Raw genomic sequence first — 12,799 nt, 5'->3', positions numbered from 1 at the left:
ATTGAATTGAAATTTATACAAAACGTAGTCTAAACAGTTTATTACAATATGGCTAAAAGGATTTAAAGAAAGTGTTAAATCTTTTTTGTCAATATATATTTACTAGCTGACCCGGCGAACTTTGTTCCGCCTTAATGGCAATAAATAAGCAGATTGTGTTTTTTTTTATTGGAAAAAATACAAAAAAAAATTAAATAACTACATGAATCATTCATTATTATTTCTGTATTTTAGTACAAAGGTTGCTCTTCACTTAAGTACCTTGTGATACACGACATTTTTTGTTTTATTATCAGGCGCAAAAACAAACAACGCAGATGGTCTTCCGACCCGTGAACATGCCACGTATAATTGACCATGGGAAAAACATGAATGTTCTAGATTTAAACCACAAACTTTTAAGGATTGGCCTTGTGATTTGTTGATGGTCATGGCAAATGCAAGACGTATCGGAAATTGAAGTCTTTTAAATTCAAACGGCATATCGGTTGGGATCATCGGGATCCTCGGAATGAGAACTTCCTCACCTTTGAATTTTCCTATCATTATCGTAGCGTAAATTACATTGTTCATCAATTTACTAACCACCAAACGCGTACCGTTGCACAGTTTTGGTTGGTTTATGTTTCGAAGCATGATTACTACGGAGCCAACCTTTAGGCGTAAATTGTGCGGTGGTAAGCCAGGCACGTCCAAAGAGTTTAAAAATTCAATTGGATAGTTGGTGGCTTCATCTTCATTTGTGACGCAGTCAATAGATTTGAATGAATGCATTGTTCCAATGATCTTATTTTGAATTATGTAGTTCAGGTCATCTACATCTTTATTCTTAGCCGCTAAAATTGCTCGCTCACTCAACCATTCATTATTTTTGTAGTTAGAAATAATATTTGGAAATACATTGTTGATAAGTTCGTCTTTTGATGAGACAAAATTACAGAAATTATTTGGAAATGATATTAATCCGCTCGATTCATCGACAGGTACTTGACCATTACCGATAGTCAGCAATTGCTCCGAGAAATCTTCAGCAGATGTATCATTAAGCAATGTAACTCTCATGTTTGTTGTCAGCTGCAGTTTCTTCACATAGCGCCATAGATTTGACGATTTGAGGCAAGCGTTTATTTCATCGGCAGCCGTAGATCTTGAAATTACTGGCAGTATTTGGCGAAAATCGCCCGACAGTAAAATCATTGATCCTCCAAAACATCTCGAGTCATTGCGTAAATCTTTTAATGTTCGGTTAAGTGCTTCTAACGCACGTTTATGCGCCATTGTGCATTCGTCCCAGATGATGATTTTCGATGCCGCTAAAACTTTGGCCATTGCTGAGTGTTTTGCAATATTACACGTTGGTTCTTCAATAGTTTGAAGATTTAACGGTAATTTGAATGCTGAATGAGCCGTACGGCATCCTTCTAACAATGTGGCTGCTATTCCAGAAGAAGCAACTGCAACCGCTATGTTGGATCTCGCCCGAACAGTTGCTAAAACTTATGACATAAGGAATGTCTTGCCAGTTCCACCAGGGGCATCTAGGAAATATAAACCACCATTTTCATCAGCGATTGCCTTCATTAAAGTATCATAAACTTACTTTTGTTGGTAATTCAACAGGGGTACATTCCTTTGAACTACTAAATCTAATTCCTGGTGATCATATTCACGTTCCCGTTCCAATTCTCGATTAAATGCGTCATTCATTTCACGAGTTGGCGCTGGCATTCCTAACCTGATTAATAAATTACCGCACATGAGGTAACACATATCTTCGATCAAGAGTAAAGCACGATTATGTATCTCCTCATTCATCTCAATATCGTGATTTCTGGAACTGACACGACTTTGATGTAAAATATCTTCTGACATACTATCCTTTTATTTGTGCTACAGGTTACATGGGTTTGATGGAAAACATGTCGAAATTATGATAGCGAATAATGTGCGTATCTGACTTGGAGATGCAGAGATAATGGCTTCAGCGATTGTCGTATCCCAATGGGTATCGTTTTCTAATAAGTTCAATTCTTCACATGCAGCACGATATGTTGGGAATATTACACCATTAACAGTTCGTAGTGTCTCAAATGAAGTTGGCCCACGCACATTTACCAGCAACAACCGCAAATAGAAACATTCATCATTCTTTGGATGAACTGTATACATACGACCAAGAGCATCAGTAGAACGCACATCTGGATACCCAGGAACCGCATCACCTTGCTTCCGTCTTTGAAAATTCTTGGATGAAGCATTCCAAGTATAATAACGTGGCATCTCCGAGTAAAGCAAAGTTCGTGCAAACTGATCGCTTTGGCAGATTGCAAAAAAACTGGTCAATGTAGTTGCTGGAGGTGTTTCAGCACGTTGCGTAGCATTCGAAGCCGTGAAATATACTAGTTGACCATTCTCCAGATGCACCGCCAAATATATAACAGTAGGATGACGTTCGTGAATTGGAAATGCGAATATACGCCAAATCGCTTCATTACAGTTCACATAACGACCACCTTGATAGCGTGAAATTTCATCGTTGGTATTTGAGGATTGCAATCCAAAAACCGCCATATCACTGCCTTTCGTGACATATTTGCAAATATATTTTATGGACTTAACTGAATTGCAGTATTCAACGTTGCAATGTGTCTTGAACGTTTTAGAAATAAGTGGCGAATATGGAACAATCCAACTGTTGTCGACAACGAAATCCATTCTTTTCACTTTCGTTGTGACAGTTCGACCGTTGTCATCTGGTGATCGACGCCGATACAGCGGATACCCATCGTTGCCAGTGACAGTCTCCGCCGTTAATTTCCGTGGATATCGTTTAGAGCACTTTCCATCGACCATGCAAGGTGATTGGGGATTGATGGCACCACACGGTCCATGAATCATATTAGTAGTAATAACATCATGTAGGTCTGGATCGACTTCATGATCAGGAATCTCGGCACATATGATATCATCTATTTGGTCAGGCTGAATTCTTTCCACTAACCAAATAAGAATGTGTGCGTGCGGCAGGCCTCGCTTTTGCCATTCGATTGAATACATCCAGCATCGAGTATCTCCAAAGACGCGTTGTTTAACAATAAAGTTCATCAGGGACCGAATTTTTTGCCTGAATATACGTGCTGTGATGTCGTGTCTATCATTTGATGTTTGTCCGGGAAGCAGCAATTGAGTAATTTCTATCCATTTTGGATTACAGGTAAAAGTAATAAAGAGATCTGGCCGGCCGTAATGACGAACATATGTCATTGCATCTTGTGCATATTCATGCATATAACGTGGGCTACCAATGTACGTCGCCAGCAGAATAGTTAATCGACCAATATTAGCTGCATTTCCTTCAGTACTAACTGCATCACGTAAATGGATGTACTCCTCAGAACGCAGTTTGGCTTGGTTCAGCCTAATAAATGTTAAACGTTCCGTTTCTATTTTTACATACATGTCAACGCAATACTGCTAAAACAATCGACGAAACCGCAGCAAATAGTTGTCAGCATTTTGACGAATCATCAAACGATATGCATAATAATTCATTGAGCTAACTTTCTTTGTAGTTTCTTCACCTGAAATTAAAAATTTGATAATTAACCATTTCAAAGACAAATAATACAGACATTAACCATTATTAAGATACTGATACTTTATCATTCAATGGATTTATCATTTTAATATTAAAATAATATCCATCTTCTCCTTGCCAAAACATCAGTGGGTATTGCAATGCGTCATATGATCGATGAGTTTCAGATATTTGTTGCAGTTGCCCAGTATCGCGACGTGTAAGCACAATATCGCGTTTTTCCAATTGTTCACCAACAATCAGGATGGCAACTTCGTCTACTGTTGGAGCATTAAATGTGCGTTCGTGTGTTCCAGATGGTCGTTTATCTGCTTTGATGACAACTTTATAGTCATCATTTGGCATGCGCTCTAAAGCACTCTTAAACAACCTGACCAACGCATGATGTTCATGAAGCAGACACTGCAAGTCTTGAATAATTTCTCGCTTCATTCCTGCATTGATCCCTAGGCGTCGATCAAGTTGTTCTTCCATGTTGCCCATGAAATATATTTGTAAAAATTTATTCTGTGTATCTTCGAAAGGTAGTAATGATCCAATTCGATGGTGAATCTGTCCTTGTATCTACAAAATAAAAACCAGACAGTATTAACTGGGTTATAAACACTTTTTCTGTGGGAGAGTAGAGTTCAGTATTAGCAAATATCATACATACCAATAGATAAAGTAAGTTATTCTTTAACTACATTCTATGTAAGTACAAAAATAACTTAAATGTCGGATTAAATCCTCCTTCTTCGATAATGTCTGCCCCAAATGACGTCATTTGGAAACAACTATTGTATTTTCGAGTATTTGCAAGAAAGTGGCGTGATTCTTGTGTTTCGCCACAAAGCAATGAATCCAATGGCTCATGTGGCGGAGTCAACACTGGCAATTTCACTTTACCATTAAGGCAGCATAATCCAGGCGTTTCTCCGGAAAACTTTAATGCACCACAATACTCGCAAACAACGTCGATTTGCCCAATGCAAACGCTAGGATGCAAGCTGTAATCATTGCTGCAATCGTATCGAAACGCTGCTCGATTCAAATCAGCTAAATATCTTGTTCTGCGTCGCAAATTATCTATTTGTTGCTGTTTTGTATAAAACTTAATGAAGTCGCTGGTTAAATGATAATCAATGAATATTAATAACGAAAAAATAAAATAATTTGTTTGTAAGTAAATTAGCGAAAAATAGCAAATGTTCGTAAATAGATATGTAAAATAAAATGCAATTCAAATAACAATTGGCAGATTTAATATCTTATTGTCAATTCTATATGAGATTCACTTACCTTTTGTCTGTGGTTGGGCTTCGCTCGGAATCTAAGGTCTTGGTAAAAATGGGATGCACACCCGATGCTGGTTTTTCTTGCGTCTTTTTACGATGAGAGGTTCTTGTAGAGTGGCCGATCATACGAAACAAAATATGTATGTACGCGAATCCATTGGGGTGGTTCTTCTGTTCTTAGGACCTCCGTGAATAGCCGTAAATTAAGCTTAAAGTGGCATTTTAAATTTTCTACACAAAGAATGGGTACGTTTCCTTAAGAACTCTGAAGTGTTTGGGTTGATTAATGTTTCCCAAAAACATGTTGTTTTCAGACAAGTGAATTCTCAGAACTTGACAATAATTAATCAGCCAATTTGAGAATTTAAAGGATGAACTAAAGCCATATTATACTTAGCTAATATACTATGATTGAATAAAAGATTTAAAACTAAATAAGGTCATATTCTGAATATTAAAAATAAAATATTTAAATCAGTCTTGATACTTTTCCAAACATTCTCCGCCCCAAAACGAATGTTTTTAAAAACAACTACACATAAGGATAAAAAACAAACACTTAACTATTACTATAATAACAATAGAAATGAAGAGAAATATAGTTGTTAACAAATAGGTAGTGGACAGATCTTGACCACCGGACGTTGTAGGATGCCATCTGAAGCTGTCTTCAGACTAACAACGCGTACAATACCGTCGGTGCCGTAATGCAACTCAATGATTCTGGCCAATTGCCAGCGAAGAGGAGGCTGTTGTTCATTTTTTATGAGGACTAGAGAACCTTTAATGAGAGATGGGGTTGGACTATGCCATTTAGATCGCTCTTGAAGAGAATGAATATACTCTTTAGACCATCTTTTCCAAAAGTCCCCTCTTATCCTTTGGATTAACTGCCAACGATTCAGACGGTTAATCTTTAAAGCGCTTAGATCTGGATCGGGAATTGAATCCACTAAGGGTTCAAAAACTAAAAAATGACCAGGAGTCAGTGCCTGCAAGTCATTAGGGTCAGAGCTTGCTGCACACAAAGGACGGGAGTTAAGAACTGCCTCGATTTGAGTCATAAGAGTATAGAACTCTTCATAAGTCAAAATTTGTGTACCCAAAACACGATACATATGGTTCTTGAATGATTTGACCCCAGCCTCGGCTAACCCATTAAAATGAGGGGCACCGGGTGGATTAAAATCCCAGGTAATAGAAAGAGTCTCAGCAGCAGATTGAGCTAGTTTAATGATTTCGTTGCTGGCTCCCTTAAAATTGGTACCTTGATCACTCCTAATGGTTAGGCACTTACCGCGTCGAGATACAAATCTACGAAAGGCAGCCAAAAAGGACTCAGAACTAAGATTTGAAGTTACTTCCAGATGAATGGCCTTTGTACTCGTACACACGAATACACAAACATATCCTTTATATGTTTTTGCACCTCTATGTTTGGACATTAATAACGAGAATGGTCCTGCAAAATCCACACAAACAGACAGGAAAGCACGTAACGGAGTAACTCGGACAGTTGGCAAGTTTGCCATAAAGGGGTTGTAAGATTTAGGTCGGCATCTAAAACAACGAATGCACTTCGACAAACAGCGATGAATGGCACTTTTCGGAGACAGAATCCAAAAACGTTGAAGCAATAAATAATGCATAGCCTTTAAACCAGGGTGCAGATGCGTTTGATGAGTCCATTCGATGATTAAATCGGTGAGACGATGAGTTTTGGGTAATAGCAATGGATGTTTTACATCAAAAGACAACCGAGACTTTTGTAATCGACCTCCTACTCTCAAAAGACCATATTCATCAATAAAGGGTGCGAGTTTACGAAAAGGTTTGGGTAACAGCGAATTTTGTTGAATTTTGAGGAAAATATCCGAAAAAACGTCAGCTTGTACGTGCTTAACAATGTATCGTAACGCAGATTCCATCTCTAAATGACTGTTCAGGGAATCGAAAGATGCAGCATTGTTTTTTCTTTGAAGTTTAGCCACGAATTTTAAGACGTAAACCATGACTTTCTGAATTTTTATCAGGGATGAAAATTTTGAAAGTAAAGTAGAGATGATATTATCCGAAATGACCGGTATCAATGATAATACAGTGGGCAATTTTTCTTCTAACATTTCCGTGGAGTGGGAGGAGTGAAAATTAACTTGAGAGGGCCAACACTCCCTTGACTTCGAAAGAAAATCAGGACCACGCCACCAGAGTGAAAATTGTAGTAGTTGTGCCGGTGTCAAACCACGACTAGCACAATCAGCAGGGTTTTGGTTAGATGGCACATAATGCCAAGAAGAACATGGTATAAGTTCTTGTATGTGTCTTACTCGATTGGCAATAAAGGTTTTCCATTTATGCGGAGAAGAATTAACTCAAGTAAGAGCAATCGTGGAATCCGACCAAACATGAATATCGGAAAAAGAAAAGATATGCTTAAACGACTCTTTAATGAAGGCGACTAGATCCGCCAGCAATACAGCTGCCAACAGTTCCAATCTGGCAATAGATTGTGTCTTCAGAGGAGAAACTCGACATTTAGCACACACAAGTACAGTTTCAAATTTATCAAAAGTACTAAATCGGAAGTATACAACGCTGGCGTATCCTAGCTCTGAAGCATCGCAGAATCCATGAATCTCAACTTTAGAAGATTTATTAAAGCCGAAGTGTCTAGGGATTTGAATGTTTGCAAGGTCAGGTAACTCGGTTTTAAACTGATACCATACCTGTTGTATTTGTTCAGGTGGTTCATCATCCCAAGATACATTGGATTGCCACAACTGTTGTAGCAGACGTTTGGCCCTTAAAAGACACGGGGAGATGAAACCAAGAGGATCAAAAATACGACTAATTTCCGAAAGAATAGCCCGCTTTGTACAAGTTTTGTCAAGGGGACAATAAGAATAAGAAAAGACGTCAGTCGACGGGTCCCATTTCAGGCCTAGCACCTTAATAACAGAAGGTTCCTCTTTATCAAACGAACAGGATGTCAGAATATCGGAGCCAAAATCTTGGAGTAGACTGGGATGGTTGCTGGCCCATTTGCCTAGCTCAAAACCCCCGAGCTTTAAAAGTTGAATGAGCTCTAACTGTAGAGAGCGGGTAGATGACAGAGAATCACTTCCTAATAGACCGTCGTCAATATAAAAATGTCGCGTTAAAGCTTGTGAAGCATTAGGGAAACGAGACTCTGCCGACTCAGCTAACTCTTGTAAGGTTTTTAATGCGAGATAAGGTGAAGAAGAAACACCGTACGTAACAGTACGTAAAAAGTATTCTTGGAGAGGTTTAGAAGAATCCGACCTCCAGAGAATTCTTTGATAATTCCAAAATTCTCTGTTTACGTTAATTTGTCGATACATTTGCTTTATATCGCACGTGAAGCAGTAACGAAAATATCGAAAATTAAGTAAAAGCGAAGAGATGTCCTTTTGAAGTTTAGGACCTGTATATAAAGTATCATTGAGAGACACACCTCGAACGTCACGTAGACTGGCGTCGAAGACAACACGAATTTTGGAAACAAGAGACGAATTAACAAGTTGTTTTTTGAAAACTGCGTGATGAGCAAAATAATACGAGGTAGGCGATTTAAAATCGGATTCAGGAACCGGGACCATATGTTGGGAAGTAATATATTCATTCATAAACTCAACATATTTTTCTTTGAGATCCGGAATTTTCTTAAAACGATTCTCTAACATGCAAAAACGACGATATGCTTGAGAATAAGTATCGCAAAAGACAGGATTGGGTTGTCGAAACGGTAGAGGAACAGAAAATCTGCCTGTTGACTCTCGGAAAGTAAACGCCTTATAAATATTTTCACAAACTTGATCGTCATGGGACAAAATGACAGGTTTAGATATATTTTCGACTTCCCAAAACCTTTGTAAAAGACTATCTATGTTTGTATCCATAGACGTATGTAGAGCGGTAAAATTACAATTTGAAAGATCCGTAGAGACTCGCCCTTGTAGCACATAACCGAAAATGGTTTCTAAAGCGACAGGTTGGTTTGGTTCGCCAAGAATTCGACCAGACTTTAAAAAGAGAGGAACTAATTCAGCACCTATCAGCATGTCTATCGGACCGGGTTGATAGAATGTGTGATCTGCTAATTTCAGGTCACGTATATGAATAAGATCGTGAGGATTGATAAATACCTTAGGTTGATTTGAACACACCTTTTTCACAATGATTGCGTCCAACGAGAAGATCGGGCCGTCACGATCACACGGTTTAATATGACAGAACGTGGTACCCTGAGTGGTACACGTCGACATTCCGTTTAGACCTTCCACTGGGATTGATAAATTATTACGGGAAAGACCTAAGCGTCGAAAACAACTATCTGAAATAAAATTAGCCATCGAGCCTGTATCCAGTAGGATACGAACTATCTGAAAATTACCGTAGACATCTTTAATGTGTATCAAACATGTTGACAATAATACAGACGAGAATGTTAAACGTGATTGTGTGGAAAAGTTAGCGTTTATTAGAGACGTCGGCGCAAAACTAGACGTTGAGGTTTGAGGCGTCTCTAATGTAGGGTTGTGATTCTCATTAGAAGTTGGAATTTGAGGAGGCGGTTGACTGAATAAACAAGATTCGTTGGAACTTGGGTAGAAATGAAGAACAGTGTGATGTCGTGATTGGCAAACCCTACATGTTCCCGAAGAATTACAGTTCACGACGGGATGAGATGTACCCAAACAGTTGAAGCATAAATTATGGCGTTTAACTAACGAGATACGTTCTTGCGTCGTTTTAGCGAGAAAGGATGAACATCTATATAAAGGGTGAACATCAGAACACAAGACACATTTACCCCCTTGATAAGTTACCTTCGTTCGATTGGTGGCACTGACGAAACTAGATGTAAACGGTTTTTTATTAGAATGATGAGCAAATGATCGCGAGTGAGACTGGGTAGAAAGGGTTAATGAATTAAACTGAACAGATTCCAAAGCTATACATTGTCTTTCTAGAAATGAAATCAATTGCCTGTAAGTGGGAATGTCACAGCTTCGACTGTTTTCTAATTCAAAATCTGTACGAGTTTTATTGTCCAATTTGTTCGACAACATATTGAATAATAGGAAATCCCATTGCTCAACCGGGAAATCAAGAACACGTAAAGCAGCAACATTTTCCGTGAAAGTATTTAAGAGATTTCTTAAATTAGAAGAAGTGGAATTTTTAATAACCGAAGCGTTGAAAATATCGTTATAATATTGGGTAGCAAGAATTCGTTTATTCTGATACCTTTTCCCTAGAATCTCATAAGCAATCTGATAATTTGCATCGGTCAGGGGAATGCCTTTAATAAGAGCCAAAGGTTCTTGACTAATAGACGTAATAAGAAACCGGAATTTTTCCACATCGGACAAATCGTGATTGTGATGAATTAAACTGTTAAATAGGTCAAAGAAACTAGGCCAATCTCGAAAATTGCCTGAAAATGTTGGTATATTAAGCTTTGGAAGTCTAACTGAAGGCCTTGAAGATTGTGCATTGGAATGTGAGGAGATATTCGAAGAAGAAGACGAATCCCTAATTAAAAAATCACTCTTGATGGATTTTACTCCGTAGTATGCCTGATCGGCGGCCACCCTAAACTTATCTTGCTCCGAAAATTCCTCATCGGTTATTGATCCGATGATTAGATTGTGAGCTGTATGGAATTCTTGGTAAATAGCATCGATTTCCTCTGCCCTGGCTAAGAATAACGATTTGACAGTATCATCCCTTGAGGCTTGAATGCCTGCCTCATGGGCTTCCCTCAATCTAGAATACGCTGTTTGACGCGCCAAGTTGGCTTTGTTTATTTTGCTGGACATTGTAAGATAAAAGAAACGAAAAAGAGGACAATGCAAACAAAATTAAGCAAATCGAACACTAAAGAAATGCCTTAGATTGAAAGAAGAGAAATGCTCTTCTTGGTTTCAGACAAAATTCTGAACAAACAAGTGAAGTATCGATAAAAAGCTAACTAGCGAAAGGTATAGCGACAAAAGAAATCAAAAGAACTGTGTTTAAATTATTATGCAAGACGTAGAGAATAAGTTGGAAAGAGTGATAAAAGTAAAAATCGACACAAAAAAAATGTAAAAATGTAATACAACGTTAATAAATCATAAAAGTGATATATATGAATAATTAATATATGTAATATAAGTCAAAATGTGTAATATAAAAGTACCTATTGATATTATAAATTATAAAAGTCGAAATAAATTTAAAAATTGTTACGTAAATATGACCAAATTTAATTATGTAAATTAAGTCTAAAAATAATGCTGAAGGACCGAAGAAGTTAAATTGAAAAGAAACAAAAAACAATTAATTAAAATGATTTAATTGAAACACAATGAAATTAATTGAATCAAAGTCAAAAAAAATTATTATTTATCATCCGCGCTCGAAGTAACCACTGTTTTGTATAAAACTTAATGAAGTCGCTGGTTAAATGATAATCAATGAATATTAATAACGAAAAAATAAAATAATTTGTTTGTAAGTAAATTAGCGAAAAATAGCAAATGTTCGTAAATAGATATGTAAAATAAAATGCAATTCAAATAACAATTGGCAGATTTAATATCTTATTGTCAATTCTATATGAGATTCACTTACCTTTTGTCTGTGGTTGGGCTTCGCTCGGAATCTAAGGTCTTGGTAAAAATGGGATGCACACCCGATGCTGGTTTTTCTTGCGTCTTTTCACGATGAGAGGTTCTTGTAGAGTGGCCGATCATACGAAACAAAATATGTATGTACGCGAATCCATTGGGGTGGTTCTTCTGTTCTTAGGACCTCCGTGAATAGCCGTAAATTAAGCTTAAAGTGGCATTTTAAATTTTCTACACAAAGAATGGGTACGTTTCCTTAAGAACTCTGAAGTGTTTGGGTTGATTAATGTTTCCCAAAAACATGTTGTTTTCAGACAAGTGAATTCTCAGAACTTGACAATAATTAATCAGCCAATTTGAGAATTTAAAGGATGAACTAAAGCCATATTATACTTAGCTAATATACTATGATTGAATAAAAGATTTAAAACTAAATAAGGTCATATTCTGAATATTAAAAATAAAATATTTAAATCAGTCTTGATACTTTTCCAAACAGTTGCCTTCCGTTGTTCGCTCGACGATTCTGCATTGCCAACCGAGCTGTTTCACGGGCTGCTTCACTTTGCTCTCGTGATTGAGAAGCACGAAGTCGAGCCATACTATCGCGGCGCTGTTCACGTGCAATTTCTTGTTCTTCTTCAGTCCTTTGTTTGCAGTATTTTGTATTCTTCTTGCATTACGGCTTTGTCGGGAAAGATTCGATCGTCTTGGTCGCGGTATTATTAATTAAACTTCACTTCACTTCAATTACGGCTTTGTCGGGAAAGATTCGATCGTCTTGGTCGAGGCATTATTAATTAAACTTCACTTCACTTCAATCCACTTGTTAATTATTTATTTAATAGAAATAGTTTTAATATTGATTTCTTACAAATATCAAATTGTCATCCATACGTCATTACATAGCTGTCATTTTACGTCAATTACATAGCTGTCATTTGCGTTTTGTTATTCCAAGTCTGATTCTTTTTTGTTATACCACGTTTTATAGTGACTGACGTTTCATGTCAAGTCACACGGGAACGCTGTCGAACGGGATAAAAAGTATCCTATGTCCGTCTCCTGGCTCTAAGCTACCTCCCTACCAATTTTCAGCCAAATCTGTTCTGCCGTTCTTGAGTTATAAGTGGTGTAACTAACACGACTTTCTTTTATATATATATATATATATATATATATATATATATATATATATATATATATATATATATATATATATATATAGATTAAAAATAGGTACAAAAAAAAAAAATTATAGTTATTGGACAGTTTATTTAGTTACA

General features: G+C 37.2%; 4 protein-coding genes across 4 annotated transcripts; all 4 read right to left on the bottom strand.

The window, feature by feature from the left end:
* Positions 1-249: 249 nt before the first annotated feature.
* On the bottom strand, positions 250-1,329 carry LOC140450524 (ATP-dependent DNA helicase pif1-like). The gene has a single exon (XM_072544181.1). It carries the CDS (start codon positions 1,327-1,329, stop codon positions 250-252), a length of 1,080 nt encoding a protein of 359 aa, XP_072400282.1.
* A 561-nt stretch (positions 1,330-1,890) lies between these two features.
* LOC140450523 (uncharacterized) lies at positions 1,891-3,459 on the bottom strand. The gene has a single exon (XM_072544180.1). It carries the CDS (start codon positions 3,457-3,459, stop codon positions 1,891-1,893), a length of 1,569 nt encoding a protein of 522 aa, XP_072400281.1.
* A 184-nt stretch (positions 3,460-3,643) lies between these two features.
* Positions 3,644-6,887, bottom strand: LOC140450522 (uncharacterized). Its single transcript, XM_072544179.1, has 2 exons — positions 5,565-6,887; positions 3,644-4,162 (listed from the first exon to the last, which is right to left on the bottom strand). Exons 1-2 carry the CDS (start codon positions 6,885-6,887, stop codon positions 3,644-3,646), a joined length of 1,842 nt encoding a protein of 613 aa, XP_072400280.1.
* Positions 6,888-7,247: 360 nt separating this feature from the next.
* Positions 7,248-10,721, bottom strand: LOC140450521 (uncharacterized). Its single transcript, XM_072544178.1, has one exon. It carries the CDS (start codon positions 10,719-10,721, stop codon positions 7,248-7,250), a length of 3,474 nt encoding a protein of 1,157 aa, XP_072400279.1.
* Between the last annotated feature and the right edge of the window lie 2,078 nt (positions 10,722-12,799).

The sequence above is a fragment of the Diabrotica undecimpunctata genome, chromosome 9 (assembly GCF_040954645.1).
Source record: "Diabrotica undecimpunctata isolate CICGRU chromosome 9, icDiaUnde3, whole genome shotgun sequence".
NCBI lineage: Eukaryota > Metazoa > Arthropoda > Insecta > Coleoptera > Chrysomelidae > Diabrotica > Diabrotica undecimpunctata.
Note: the sequence above shows the minus strand (reverse complement) of the source record. Positions and strands in the feature narration are given on the sequence as shown.

Excerpts from the sequence above, each read along its gene's own strand:
- LOC140450524 (XM_072544181.1), bottom strand. The coding sequence starts at position 1,329 with ATGGCCAAAGTTTTAGCGGCATCGAAAATCATCATCTGGGACGAATGC.
- LOC140450523 (XM_072544180.1), bottom strand. The coding sequence starts at position 3,459 with ATGTATGTAAAAATAGAAACGGAACGTTTAACATTTATTAGGCTGAAC.
- LOC140450522 (XM_072544179.1), bottom strand. The coding sequence starts at position 6,887 with ATGGTTTACGTCTTAAAATTCGTGGCTAAACTTCAAAGAAAAAACAAT. Across the intron at positions 4,163-5,564 it reads ATTACGGCACCGACGGTATT|ATACAAGGACAGATTCACCA; the intron begins GTACGCGTTGTT and ends TTTATTTTGTAG.
- LOC140450521 (XM_072544178.1), bottom strand. The coding sequence starts at position 10,721 with ATGTCCAGCAAAATAAACAAAGCCAACTTGGCGCGTCAAACAGCGTAT.